Below are 14,635 nucleotides of genomic sequence, written 5' to 3' on the forward strand. Positions count from 1 at the left end.
CAAGGGAGGTTGAGGAAATTATTAGGAAAAAAAAGATGTCTTTTAGAAAATGGAAGTCCAACTTAACTGATGAAGAATACCAGAGAGAACACAAATGGTGGCAAAAGAGAAGCAAGTTAGCTGTAAGGGAGGCAAAAAAGGATTATGAGGAACGCATGGCTGCGAACATCAAGACTAGCAACAAACAGTTCTTCAAGTACATCAAAAGCAGGAAGCCAGCTAGGGAAGCGGTAGGCCCATTAGATGATGAAGGAACAAAAGGTGTGCTAAAAGATGACAGGGAGATTGCAGAGAAGCTGAATGAATTCTTTGCATCTGTCTTCACCCAAGAGGAGGTGAGGAAAATTCCTGCACCTGAACCAAGCTTCTTAGGAGGTGAATCCGAGGAACTAGCGAAGATCGTGGTAGACAAGGAAGAAGTTCTGGCAGCCATTGATAAACTAAATGCTACCAAATCCCCTGGCCCAGATTGCATTCATCCAAGAGTTCTTGAAGAGCTCAAGCATGAAATTGCTGATGTTCTCACATTAATATGCAACTTATCCCTGAAATCAGGCTCCATCCCTGAAGACTGGAAGATGGCCAATGTCACACCAATCTTTAAGAAAGGGTCTAGGGGGGACCCAGGAAATTACAGGCCAGTCAGTTTAACATCTGTTCCTGGTAAATTAGTAGAATCTATCATTAAAGATAAAATTATTAAACATGTAGAAAAGCAAGACCTGCTGAGGAAGAGTCAGCATGGCTTTTGTAGAGGCAAGTCCTGTCTTACAAACTTACTAGAGTTCTTTGAGGGTGTAAACAGACATGTGGATAAGGGGGAACCAGTGGACACTGTCTATTTGGATTTCCAAAAGGCTTTTGACAAAGTTCCTCATCAGAGACTGTTGAGAAAACTCAGCAATGAAGGAATAAGAGGGGAAGTCCTCCTATGGATTAAAAACTGGTTGAGGAACAGGAAACAAAGGGTGGGTATAAATGGGAAGTTCTCACAATGGAGAGATGTAGGGAGTGGTGTCCCCCAAGGATCCGTTTTGGGACCAGTGCTCTTTAACTTATTCATAAATGACCTGGAAGTAGGGGTGGGTAGCGTGGTGGCCAAGTTTGCAGATGATACCAAATTATGTAGGGTGGTGAGAACCACAAAGGATTGCGAAGAGCTCCAAGCGGACCTTGATAAATTAGGTGAGTGGGCTAAGAAATGGCAAATGTAATGTAGCAAAATGTAAAGTGATGCACATAGGAGCAAAAAATCCAAACTTCACATACACGCTACAGGGGTCAGTGCTATCAGTCACAGACCAGGAAAGGGATTTGGGCGTCTTAGTTGATAGTTCCATGGAAATGTCAACTCAATGCATGGCAGCTGTAAAAAAGGCAAACTCTATGCTGGGGATAATTAGGAAAGGAGTTGATAATAAAACTGCAAAGACTGTCATGCCCTTATATAAAGCCGTGGTGCGACCGCACTTGGAGTCCTGTGTTCAGTTCTGGTCGCCACATCTCAAAAAGGATATCGAAGAGATAGAAAAAGTGCAGAGAAGGGCAACGAGGATGATTGAGGGACTGGAGCGCCTTCCTTATGAGGAGAGGCTGCAGCGTTTGGGACTCTTTAGTTTGGAGAGGAGGCGTCTGAGGGAGGATAGGATTGAAGTCTATAAAATTATGCATGGGGTAGAAAATGTTGACAATACTCTCACAATACTAGAACCAGGGGGCATCCATTGAAAATGCTGGGGGAAGAATTAGGACTAATAAAAGGAAACACTTCTTCACGCAACGTGTGATTGGTGTTTGGAATATGCTGCCACAGGAGGTGGTGATGGCCACTAACCTGGATAACTTTAAAAAGGGCTTGGACAGATTTATGGAGGAGAAGTCGATTTATGGCTCCCAATCTTGATCCTCTTTGATCTGAGATTGCAAATGCCTTAACAGTCCAGGTGCTCGGGAGCAACAGCTGCAGAAGGCCATTGCTTTCACCTCCTGCACGTGAGCTCCCAAAGGCACCTGGTGGGCCACTGCGAGTAGCAGAGAGCTGGACTAGATGGACTCTGGTCTGATCCAGCTGGCTTGTTCTTATGTTCTTATGTTCCTAACACCAAGGAAGGAGTGTTTCACCAATACTGGGACAAAGAATTCATGAAATAAGCAAATGACTAAGAAATAAGAAGAATATTATGCCTGGATTTGTCCTCTTGGAAAGGCTGGGGGTAACCTGGAAGAAAAGTGCAGCTGCTTCCAAATATGTCATCCCATGGATTGAACACTAGGTGGTGGTACGATACTGTGCTAAAGATGAGAATGCTAACTATCTTTGCCACAGCCACTTTCTAAAGATCCCCTGGGCAGAAGAAAGAGCTACCCTGTTTCCCTGAAAATAAGACATCCCCGGAGAATAAGACGTAGTAGAGGTTTTGCTGAAGTGCGAAATATAAGGCATCCCCCGAAAGCAAGACGTAGCAAAGTTTTTGTTTGGAAGCGTGCCCGACGAACAGAACACAGAAAAATAAGACATCCCCTGAAAATAAGACATCGCGCATCTTTGGGAGCAAGAGTTAATATAAGACACTGTCTTATTTTCGGGGAAACGGGGTAGAATCAAATAATGCTACACGTAGTTTGTCATGAGATGATATTCTCCGAATCCTTTTCAAACTTTCTACCCCCCCCCCAACGGGAGTAAGCTTGGTGGTAGTTGGTAAGGCTTGGCTTTGAAACGGCAGTGCCAACTCTTCCAACGGGTGAATCACGACCCTAGGAGGGTTTACTCAGAAGCAAGCCCCATTGCCAACAACCGAGCTTACTCCCAGGTAAAGGATCGTGCTTTAGTTCTTTGCATGAAAATCAGTGGGGTTTAACAGCGCTTAACAGGGTTACCTACACTGCTTCCCCAAAACTAGGTCTTAGGTTTAATGCTAATAATCGAGCCCAGTGGCCCAGGCCAGCCTAGATGTGGGGGGGGGGGGCACTCTGTTTGCACGTGCTCACAAAGAGGGCTCTGAGTGCCACCTCTGGCACCCGTGCCATAGGTTCGCCACCACTGCTGTAGGTTCTTCATGAGTTCTTTCTCTCGAAAACTGTATTTGTGGGTGGATTCCCCTCACCCCCGCTCAAGTAGAATAACTGAATCATGGAGTTGGAAGAGACCACAAGGGCCATCGAGTCCACTCTTCAGCAGGAAGACACGATTGAAGCACTCCTGATGTAAGGATGAGAATCGACTTCTTGTTTTGGGAACTGGTTGACACCTGCTTTTGCTTTTGCAACTGTATGTTATCTCCTGCTGGCTGGCACTCTTCCCAGAATGGTTTGCTGAGACTGTGAAAGTCGAGGGGGGTGGTTGAGCGCCTGCTTAGAAACTGTTCTGCAGTTTTTATCTCATTCCTAGAAAGTCCTTGGATGGAGCTTCAGCCTGCAATAGAGATCCTGTTTTTTAATGGTGTTTCTGATTGTCTGGTCTCAGTTCATCACACTGACAGATGGCCATCCAGCCTCTGTTCAGTAGCCTCCAAAGGAGAAGACTCCGCCAGTGTATTCCGCTGTCGAACAGCCCTGACCGTCAGGAAGCTCTTTGTAATGTTTATTTGGAATCTCTTTTCCTGTACCTTGAATCCATCACTCCTTGCCCTGGTCCCTGGAGCAGCAGAAAACAAGCTTGCTCCCTCTTTGACATGACATCCCTTCAGATATTTACCATATATACTCGTGTATAAGTCAACCCGCATATAAGTCGAGGCACCTAATTTTACCACCAAAAAACTGGGAAAACATATTGACGTATAAGTCGAGGGTGGGAAATGCAGCAGCTACTGGTAAATTTCAAAAATTAAAATAGATACCAAATAAATTACATTAATTGAGGCATCAGTAGGTTAAATGTTTTTGAATATTTATTTCAAAGAATAACAGTAAACTAGCTCTGTAAGTGGAAAAGAGGGTCAACAAAAACAATATGGTCTCAACAATAACTGTAAAAGTACAAAAACCTTAGCTCAATCATCAATCAAGCTAAAACACAAGAGTTAAAATCCTTCAAAACTGGATTTTTGGTCAGGGAAGGAATGTTTACGTTAGCAGTACCAACATTTCAGAGTATCTTTAGGAGACCCTTCTGATGATACCACCCAGGTTTGGTGAAGTTTGGTTCAGGGGGTCCAAAGTTATGGACCCTAAAAATGGTAGCTCCATCTACTATTAGCTTCCATTGGAAACAATGTGGGATGGGAGCACCCACTTTGGGGATCCATAACTTTGGACCCCGTAAACCAAACATCACCAAACCTGGCTAGTATCAGCAAGAGATTATCCTGATGATATCACCCAAGTTTGGTGAAGTTTGATTCAAGGGGTCCAAAGTTATGGACCCTCAAAACATATTCCCATCTACTATTAGCTCCCATTGGAAACAATGGGTGATGGGTGGCATTCCCTTTGGGGGTCCATAACTTTGGACCCCCTGAACCAAACTTTACCAAACTTGGGTGGTATCATCAGGAGAGTCTCCTGAAAAATCCCTGAAATGTTGGTGCCGCTATCCTAAAAACTGTGTCTCCTGGCGGCCGACAAAATAAAAACCCTAAAATATTTTTAAAATACACCTCCCTCGCGTATAAGTCGAGGGGGGCTTTTTCAGCACAAAAAATGTGCTGAAAAATTCAACTTATGTGCGAGTATATACAGTAAACATGTCTACCATGTCACCTCTTAACCTTCTCTTTTCCAGACTAAACATACCTAGGTCCCTAAGTCTCTCCTCATAGGGGAAAGAACCTCAATGCAGTATAATGCCAGGTGAGGCCTACATATCTACTAACCTGGGGCCTACATATCTTAGGGACCGTCTGTCCCCATATGTCCCTGTTTGGCATCTGCACTCGGCTAGTGGTCCTGGGCCCCTCCATGATCCAGCTGGCCTCTACCTGGGTCAGGGCCTTTAGTTCCCTGGCCCCTGCCTGGTGGAACAACTTCCCCCCGACCATCAGGGCCCTGCGGGATTTAGAACAGTCCCGCAGGGCCTGCAAGATGGAGTTGTTCTGCCGGGCTTTTGGGGAGGCCAGCTGTTGAGGTGCCGTCCCTTATATTCCACTCCACCCTTGGAATTATATTGAGATCGACCTCCGCTGAGTTGAGCTGGGCTACTGTTACTGTTATTGATACTGATATGAATATCGGGATATGTGAAGCTATGGAGTTACTGGAAGTTAAAATGTTTTAATTAAGAAGAAGAAGGAGAAGGAGAAGGAGAAGGAGAAGGAGAAGGAGAAGGAGAAGGAGAAGGAGAAGGAGAAGGAGAAGGAGAAGGAGAAGGAGAAGGAGAAGGAGAAGGAGAAGGAGAAGGAGAAGGAGAAGAAGAAGAAGAAGAAGAAGAAGAAGAAGAAGAAGAAGAAGAAGAAGAAGAAGAAGAAGAAGAAGAAGAAGAAGAGTTGGATTTATATCCCCCTTTTTTCTCCTGCAGGAGACTCAAAGGGGCTTACAAACTCCTTGCCCTTCCCCCCTCACAACAAACACCCTGTGAGGTAGGTGGGGCTGAGAGAGCTCTGAAGAACTGTGACTAGCCCAAGGTCACCCAGCTGGCGTGCTTGGGAGTGCACAGGCTAATCTGAATTCCCCAGCAGAGCAGGGAATCCAACCCGGTTCCTCCAGATTAGAGTACACCTGCTCTTAACCACTATGCCACTGCTGCACTGATGTTATTTATGATTTTATTGGGGTTGTTGATTATTGATATGGTTGATATTAGATTGTACACCACCCAGAGCCCTTAGGGGATGGGGCGGTATACCACATTGAAATAATAAATAAATAAAATAAAAATAAAGTGGCTGTTTTCTCCAAACCCCACGTGGAGGTTAGCAACCCTTTCCACGAGCGGTATAGAAGTGAGAGCATTTGTTAAACTGAAGAAACGGCACATTTTAGCATGGTTTGGAGCAGTGATGGCGAACCTATGGCACGGGTGCCAGAGGTGGCACTCGGAGCCCCCTCTGTGGGCACGCGCACACAGAGTTTGTCATGTGGGGGGCAGAAAATCACCCCCCCAAACACACACACATCTAGGCTGGCCTGGGCCACTGAGCACAACATGTGCACACTTTGGTGAGCAGGGAGGACTTGGCTGGCAGGCCTGGTGCCTGTGCTCTGGGTGGCTGCTGCCCGAGGGGGGGTGGGGCACAGAGGAGGCAGAAATGCTAGAGAGGCACAGAGTGGTACACGTGGGACTTGCTGGAGGCTAGAGTAGGCTGGCCCCTGCTCAAGCGGGTGGGGCGGAGGAAGAGGGAGCCAACTGGTTTTTTCTAAACTAAAACCTCAGCATTCAGGTTAAATTGCCGGGTTGGCACTTTGCGATAAATAAGTGGGGTTTGGGCTACAATTTGGGCACTCGGTCTCAAAAAGGTTCGCCATCACTGGTTTGGAGGATGTGGGATTGAGGCCATGTTGTGTTTTATTAACTATTAAAACTAGCTTCTGCGGTGTTCCATAAAAAAAATAATTCTTTTCAGGTTAGCAACAGATTTGTAAGCCTTCTGGTCTTGGTTAGAAATGTGCAATCCAGACTTTTTTTGCAGCAATGGGCTGCAGAGGCTGGACGCATTCCGTCGGTGCTGCCAACTTGTCCAAGATGGGGTCGGTTCTAACTTTCTGAATTTTAACTTTTGATCCCAGAAGTTAATTGAGAAGAAGAAGAGTTTGGATTTATATCCCCCCTTTCTCTCCTGTAGGAGACTCAAAGGGGCTTACAATCTCCTTGCCCTTCCCCCCTCACAACAAACACCCTGTGAGGTGGGTGGGGCTGAGAGAGCTCCAAGAAGCTGTGACTAGCCCAAGGTCACCCAGCTGGCGTATGTGGGAGTGCACAGGCTACTCTGAATTCCCCAGATAAGCCTCCACATCTCAGGCGGCAGAGAGGGGAATCAAACCCGGTTCCTCCAGATCAGAGTAACTGTTTTGTAACTGTTTTGTTGTTGTTCTGTTCCCATCAGGTCCTCAGAAGTGTGACGGCTTCGCTGAGAAGAGACCTCTCCTGGCCATGTGTAAAAGCATTGGATCCTCTGGGTAAGCCGAGGAATTTTACAGAAATTTGCCATGTTGCAGCAAACTTGACAGTGTGGTGCCTTAACGGTTTACTGTGGCAGAGGCTTTTGTAGGCCGCAGTCCACTGCATCAGCCGCAGAACATATTTTCGTTGATCTGGATTACCCAGGCTAGTCTGATTGCATCAGATCTGGGAAGCTAAGCAGGGTCAACCTTGGTTAATAATTGGATGGGAGACCACCAAAAGAATCCAGAGCCTTTGGGCTAGGTGTAGCCAACCTATGGTGCTCCAGATGCTCATGGCAGGGGCTGATGGGAATTTTTAGTCCATGAGCATCTGGAGCACCATAGGTTGGCCTCCCCTGGTGTAGTGGTTAAGAGCCCAATGAATGGAGCAGAAACTGTAAGCTGTAAAAAAGCCAGGAAGGATGCAGTTACTTTATAAAAAGAAATAAACCTTCATTCATGGCAAAAATAAGATGATATAAGGATTGTTATGTACAGAATCACCTGTTGAGGGTTCCTTATCAAGTGCATGAACACTTCCCTTGAAGAAGACAGGCAACTAGCGACAATTCAAGCGAAGGCGTTTTAGGAGGAGAGAGTACAACGCAGTGGGATTTGAAATATATACAACTGAAAATGATAGGAAATTTGACTTGCCCTTGAATTGGGAATGGGGTATTTATAAAGTAATTCAAGCCACCAATTCAGGAGTCTCATTAATTGTCATGAACTTGTATTACGAAGTCTATGGCGGGTATTTGACATTAGGACGCAATAATATTTACACGATTATGGACATTGTTGGTTTAACAAATACATGATGATGGACTTGAGAGAAGGTTGTCTTGTAATAAATCGTGGCATGAATTGGATTTAAAGTGGAGATATATATTTGTGTTATGGAGATATAATAGTTTGATAAGTCTAATAGCCAACAATTTGGCATACTTTACAAGAAACTAACAGGTAATATAAATTGCTTGGGCCAGCGTGTTTGTGAATCAAAATTATGATAACCAAGAAAAAATCAGTGCATAGGTGGAGGCTGACAGGTCGTCGTACCAGCAGGTAAATTTTGAGGTCCTTTGGCACAGTGCTAGTGCACCTGTTCTGCAAGTTGAAAGTCCCAGGTTCTTCAGTTAAAGAATTTCAGGTAGCAAATACGGGGAAAGACTTGTCTAATCTAGATCTCAGGCAGAAAAAAAATATTGCACTAGACTAACCTGTGAGCTAACTTCATATAATGCAGCACCATATATCCTTCTGTGCTTCTGCAACATTTAAATCAGTTTAACCTGGTATAGTAGATCCCTCCTTCTACGTGGAGCCGCTTTTATGATTTTCACTGGTCTAAAGAAAAATATTAGAAGTTGTTGCTTTGAATCAGATCTACCACTTCTTAGAGCAAATAAGGAGCAGCAGTGGCGTAGGAGGTTAAGAGCTTGTGTATCTAATCTGGAGGAACCGGGTTTGATTCCCCGCTCTGCCGCCTGAGCTGTGGAGGCTTCTCTGGGGAATGCAGATTAGCCTGTACACTCCCACACATGCTGGGTGACCTTGGGCTAGTCACAGCTTCTCGGAGCTCTCTCAGCCCCACCTACCTCACAGGGTGTTTGTTGTGAGGGGGGAAGGGCAAGGAGATTGTCAGCCCCTTTGAGTCTCCTGCAGGAGAGAAAGGGGGATATAAATCCAAACCTCCTCCTCCTCCTCCTCCTCCCTCCTCCTCCTCCTCCTCCTCCTCCTCTTCTTCTTCTTCTTCCTCTTCCTCTTCCTCCTCCTCCTCCTCTTCCTCTTCCTCTTCCTCCTCCTCTTCCTCCTCCTCCTCTTCTTCTTCTTCTTCTTCTTCTTCTTCTTCTTCTTCTTCTTCTTCTTCTTCTTCTTCTTCTTCTTCTTCTTCTTCTTCTTCTTCATAAGGCAGTCACCATTAAATGCAAAATTCTGTTGAATCCAGATTTTGTGCTATGAGTTGTGCTACTTGCATACATTTAACCAAAGTAAGCAAGTTGTGTAACTTACATTACGTTACTGACAATTGGTGGGGCACTGAAACCTGCCTGCTAGAAACTTATTTGTTTTGTTAATTCTATCCCATCTTTCTCCCCACTGGGAACCCAAATTGGCTTATGTAATTTCCCTCTCCCCTGTTTTATCCTCACAGCAACCCTGTGAGGTAGTTTAGGCTGAAAGGATGCGACTAACCCAAGCTTCCCCAGCAAGCTTCCATGGCAGAATGAGTCTTCAAACCTGAGTTTCCCAGATCCTAGCCCAACACTTTAACCCAGGGATGGCCAACCTATGGTGCTCCAGATGTCTGTGGACTACAATTCCCATCAGCCCCTTTCAGAACATGTGTAAATGTTTAGATGAGCAAAATCTAAATGACAGCTGGACCCTCCTTCTAACAGGTGCCGTGTGCAGATTAGGACCGAGTGCACAGCTTGTACCGTGTGCAAAGCTGATAAGGTGAGGGCACCTGATTGGTACCACTTTTGTATATAGTTAGCATAGGCTGACCAGATGTCCTGCTTTTGGTGGGACAGTCCCGCCTTCAAGCAATTTGTCCCCCGTCCCACGGGTTAGTTTAATTGTCCCGATTTTTGGGAGGCTGCCGCACTGCCTTCTGGGGCGCAAGGCAGTGCGGCAGCCTCCTGCGTGCGCGGCCGCAGGAGCACGGCCTTCTGGGGTGCTGCCGTTTCCCGTCCTGTCACAGCTGCGCACATGTCCCGGTTCACAAAGGTGACCATGTGGTCACCTTAAGTGAAAACACCTGTGGTCTGGCGAAGCACTTTGTTAGTAGATAGCAATAAATAGAACTGCACTGGTGACTGTGTGTCTGTCAGTTCTTGTCTACATTGCATCCTGCAAGGTGGTCTACTCCGAGCAAATCCGCTGCATCAACAGCCCCTGCCAGCATGGCCACTTGGCAGGGGCTGATGGGAATTGTAGTCCACAAACATCTGGAGCACCATAGGCTGGCCACCCCTGCTTTAACCACTACACTGTGCTGGCTTCCAAGATTTCAACAGACGTTTCTCTTATTCTTTCAAGCGTTTCTCAATACTCCTGAGAGCGAGAAGAAACTAGTGTTTATAAAAATGAAAACTGGGGATTCCTAGGAAACTGAATTCTGTTCCTAGTGCACAGTCTGCACTTCCCCTTCATTTTCTAACATGCAACTCTACTTGGGAGCAACAAATTTAGTGATTGGTCGTCTCTTATTCCACTTTGACGGGTCCTGCGTTTAAGACTTGCTTAGTAGATTGCACCTCCCCTGTTCAAGAAGAAGAAGAGAAGAAGAGTTTTGGATTTATATCCCCCCCCTTCTCTGCTGCAGGAGACTCAAAGGGGCTTACAATCTCCTTGCCCTTCCCTCCCTCACAACAAACACCCTGTGAGGAAGGTGGGGCTGAGAGAGCTCCGAGAAGCTGTGACTAGCCCAAGGTCACCCAGCTGGCGTGTGTGGGAGTGCCCAGGCTAATCTGAATTCCGCAGATAAGCCTCCACAGCTCAGGCGGCAGAGCCGGGAATCAAACCCGGTTCCTCCAGATTAGATACACGAGCTCTTAACCTCCTACGCCACTGCTGCTCTCAACACTGCTGCTCTCAACACTACGAATGTATGGGGAGAGTCTCTGCTACATGTGCCGTGTTAAAACATCATTCTTTCAGATATGTTTACAGTCCGCAGTGCTGTTTACATTGGCGATTATGCATTTGTCAGGATGTTTATAATCCCACAAGCAGCCTTTTTGGTCCACATGGCTGCCCGTGCTCTTTGGCCTGCAAATGCTGCGTTCTGGTTCTCTTTCAGGCTTGCTAGATCACATCCAACACGTCCACTTTTTGTTGGGGTAGTTTGAGGAGAAAGGTGGTGCATTTGGCTCAAGGGGCAAAGGGATGTAAAAAGAGAGGCAGGACTGTGCATGCTGCATTTTAAAAGGTCAAAATCCTGCCTCGAGGGGAGCTGAATCCTGCAGTCTGCCCCAGTTCTGCAGTTTAAATGAATCCTGCTTTGTCCTCATTTGATGGGGTTCTTTAGCACTGGGGAAGTTCAAGGGCCTCCCACTGAGACTGGGCTTTGGTTTCTGTGGTTCCCCTCAGTGGCGTAGCGCCAATGGGACGGGGCGCGCGCAATGCCCCGAAGTGCAAGGATGAGGCGTATGGAGGCTGACAGGGGAGAATGAAACGGAGAACGCAGCGTGCTTCCGCGTGCAGTTCCCCCTCGCTCCGCCCCTGACTCCGCTGCAGAATTTCTACAAGGCTTATTCACCGCGTTAGGGGCTAGGAATACAACATGTTTTTTTTAAAAAAATGATAGCCATCTATCTGGCGTGACGTGGCTTGGAATTTCCTGCATTGAGCGTTGGATTGAACTAGATGTGTGTACAAAGTGCTGTTAGGTCACGGCCAATCGATGGCAACTCCAGCGAGGGGCTTCAAGGCAAGTGAGAAGCAGAGGTGGTTTGACCCGGTCTTTCCGCCCCCCATGGCCCCCCCACGGCGCCCCCACGGCGTCCCCCTTCCCAGCTTCCCCCCTTCTCCCCTTCCCACACTTACCTTAGTTCCTTTCCTTTTCCAGAACTTTTTCAGGCTGCAAAAGGCCTGTTCTCAGTAAAAACAGCCTGATGGGAATTATACTTCCCAGGAGACCTTGAGAGCCCCAAGGTCTCATGGGAACTGTAGTTCCTCAGGCCGTTTTTACTGTAAACAGGCCTTTTGTAGCCTGAAAAAGTTCTGAAAAAGAAAAAGAACTAACGTAAGTTTTGGAAGGGGGGAGGGGGCGCCGCAGGGGGATGCCGCGGGCGGGGTGGAAAAGGGGGGAGGGGCCTGGGGCGATTTTTCACACCCCCAGGTGTGCGCCCGGTGCACAGCGCACCCCCCCATCCCCTTGTAGCTTCGCGACTGCTGCAGAGTTTTCCTTGTTGGTCTCCCTTACAATTATGGACTCTACTAAACTTCCGAGCTCTGACGAGATTGCGCTGTACCATGGACTAGGTAGCCTCGCTTGTTACAGATTTTTCGTTTGTTACAAATCTGCTGATTTGGTTGGATTGGATCTACTGGCCAGTCTTTTCCTGTCCTTGATTTTTTTCCCCCTAGTATCTCAGCCTCCTTTATCCTTTCTTGATTGCTTGCAGCCCATTTGGCTTGTTTGCAGTGCTTAGTTTATTAATCCAGGAAGTAATCTGGCATCAGAAGTCCACGCTGGTCTCTGAACCCTCGGGGGGGGGGGGGGGCTGTTCGTCTGGTTCTTCATCTTTGCTGCAATCTGTAGAGTTGTCCTCCTCGGGAAGAAGCCATAACTCAAGTGGTCAAGCATGCTCTTTCCATTTGGAGGGTCGCGGGTTGAACCCTTGAGAAGGAAAGATCTTAGGTAGCACATATGGAAAAAATTCTTGCCAAGAATCTGCAGGCTATATGGACCAACCATCTGACTCCGTGTAACTGGAGCTTCATTCAATTCATACGCGTGATGTAGAGAGAGAGGACCTAGTTCCGAATTAGTAAAGTGTACCATTTTATTAAAAAAAATAAACAAAAGCCCATGGTTTGCATGTTCAAGATTTCGGGTTCAGTCTCCAGTTAGAGCCTCAGGTAGGGGGATCGAGAAAGGCCTCTTCTTGAGACCCGGGGTGAGTCAGTGCTAGTAAAAGATGGTACCAGTTTACACAGGCTGATGGTCTCACAGCCTACAAGGGAAACTTTTTGTCTATTTTCCTTGCAAGGCTGAAATCTTGAGCTATCCCATATTGAGTTCACACCCTGGAGAAAGGAAAATACAATCGATCCTCCAAAGTACACACAGAGGGATCTCTGCCAGGAAAGCTGCCCTAGAGTGCCAAGAGGTTTGCAGTTTCTATGGGGCTCATTCCGCTATGGGGGTCATTGTTGCTTGCCTATGCTTCTCTTCTACGAAAACCAGAAAATAAATTCAGCTTTAACCTCTGACCCTCTTTCCTCCAAAGACCAGGGTCCCTGTAAATCTGCTGCAGAGCTTCCTATCGCGCAGGAAAGTAAGGAACATGTACAGGCTGAAAAGCAGTTGACCGGTCGGAAGGGCCAGCCAATGAAATTTCTGTCCATTCCAGTAAGAGTCGAGAGACGGCAGACTCTATTACAGCCAACACCATGCCGGTGCACAGTTGCTGATTGGCTAATGTCTCTTGGGAGACGTGCCTTGCTTGCCTTTGGTGGATGTCAGTGAGGGCAGCTAGCCAATCAGCAGCTGCAGACTCATTTAAGATTACCAACTCGGAAGTGCCTGGAGATTTTGGGGGGAATGTTTGTGGAGGGAGGAATTGGGGAGGGTTTTCCTTTCCTGGAGTGTTGGGGGGCTGCATTTTATAAAGATGGTGCGACGTAGTTGGGGGATCGCGATTCATTTGGGTTTGCCGTTGTCAGACCCCGGGTCCGAAAATAATAGAAACTGTCGATGTGCTCTAAAGTCTTTATTTCAAAGTAAAAAGTAAACATCAGCAAAGATGATTCTGGGGATCCCGCTCAAACTACTAGCCTGTATCCCCCAGAGCTCCCCGCCCCCTTGTAGCCAAACATTTTTTTCCCATTTCATTTCAATTGTATTTGTACCCCGCCCTATCCCCGAAGGGCTCAGAGCGGCTAACAACACAGTAAACAATACATTCCAACAATATAACAAAATACATAATAACAATAATAAATACTATATGGCTAAGTAAGCTAATTCCAGATGGCGACTTGATAATACAGGCTGTGTTGAGAACCTATAGCGCACGTGGTGCCAGAGGTGGCACTCAGGAGCTCCCTCTCTAAATGGAGCACGCGTGCAGAGTTCGGATCAAATCGCGGGGAGTGGAAAATCATTTGCCCCTCACACACCACATCTAGGCTGGCCTTGCTTCTGAGTAAAACCCTCCTAGGGTCAATGATCTCAACCTGATTCCAGAAGCATTTGCGACGGTTGCTTCACCAAGCTGTACTCGGCCGAGTAGTATGTGTGCCCGCCGAGAACAAACCATTTTTTCTAAACTAAAACCTCAGTATTCAAAGGGATTCACAGAAACTGCCCTGTTGGCACTTTGCAATAAATAAGTGGGTTTTGGAGTTTTTAGCAGTTTGGGCACTTTCACGGTCTCGAAAAGAGTTCGCCATCCTCATAACTGCTATATAACTTCAAAAACTACTGAACAACGGCAGCTTATTAACAAAGATACAGCTAAATCCATACAATACCTAGTATCTTAAATAAATCAATACATACAACGGATCAATAATTTAACAACATCAGAGCAGCAATACACAACAACCAATAGAAGGATATTGATACATCTCAACAATGCAATCAACGCATCAATATACAAGATAAAACTTCATAACCATACATAACCAAGAAGCTACTTTAACAAGACAGCCAATAACAATACAATATAAACATTTCCAATTGCTAAACGACTCTGAGAAACTAAACTACCCTATAATTGCTGCAAGAATAACCTTATCGAATTACTTAGTACCTACATTACTCAGAAAAGTTCACTCTGTTCCACTACAAAACACTACAGAGCTGGGAACATTTCACACATGATAAGAGCGACTCTTCCGGAGGCCGCAGGCA

At 46.4% G+C, this 14,635-nt stretch overlaps 1 protein-coding gene across 1 annotated transcript in view; it reads left to right on the forward strand.

Annotated features, from left to right (window-relative positions):
• Positions 1–14,635, forward strand: part of BCAS3 (BCAS3 microtubule associated cell migration factor) — a 655,707-nt gene that overhangs the window by 30,655 nt on the left and 610,417 nt on the right. The window contains exon 5 of the mRNA XM_048519361.1: positions 6,984–7,056. Within this exon, the coding sequence (XP_048375318.1) occupies positions 6,984–7,056 (73 nt within the window). The remainder of the gene's footprint in view (positions 1–6,983; positions 7,057–14,635) is intronic.

Source organism: Sphaerodactylus townsendi, linkage group LG16 (assembly GCF_021028975.2).
Source record: "Sphaerodactylus townsendi isolate TG3544 linkage group LG16, MPM_Stown_v2.3, whole genome shotgun sequence".
Lineage (NCBI taxonomy): Eukaryota > Metazoa > Chordata > Lepidosauria > Squamata > Sphaerodactylidae > Sphaerodactylus > Sphaerodactylus townsendi.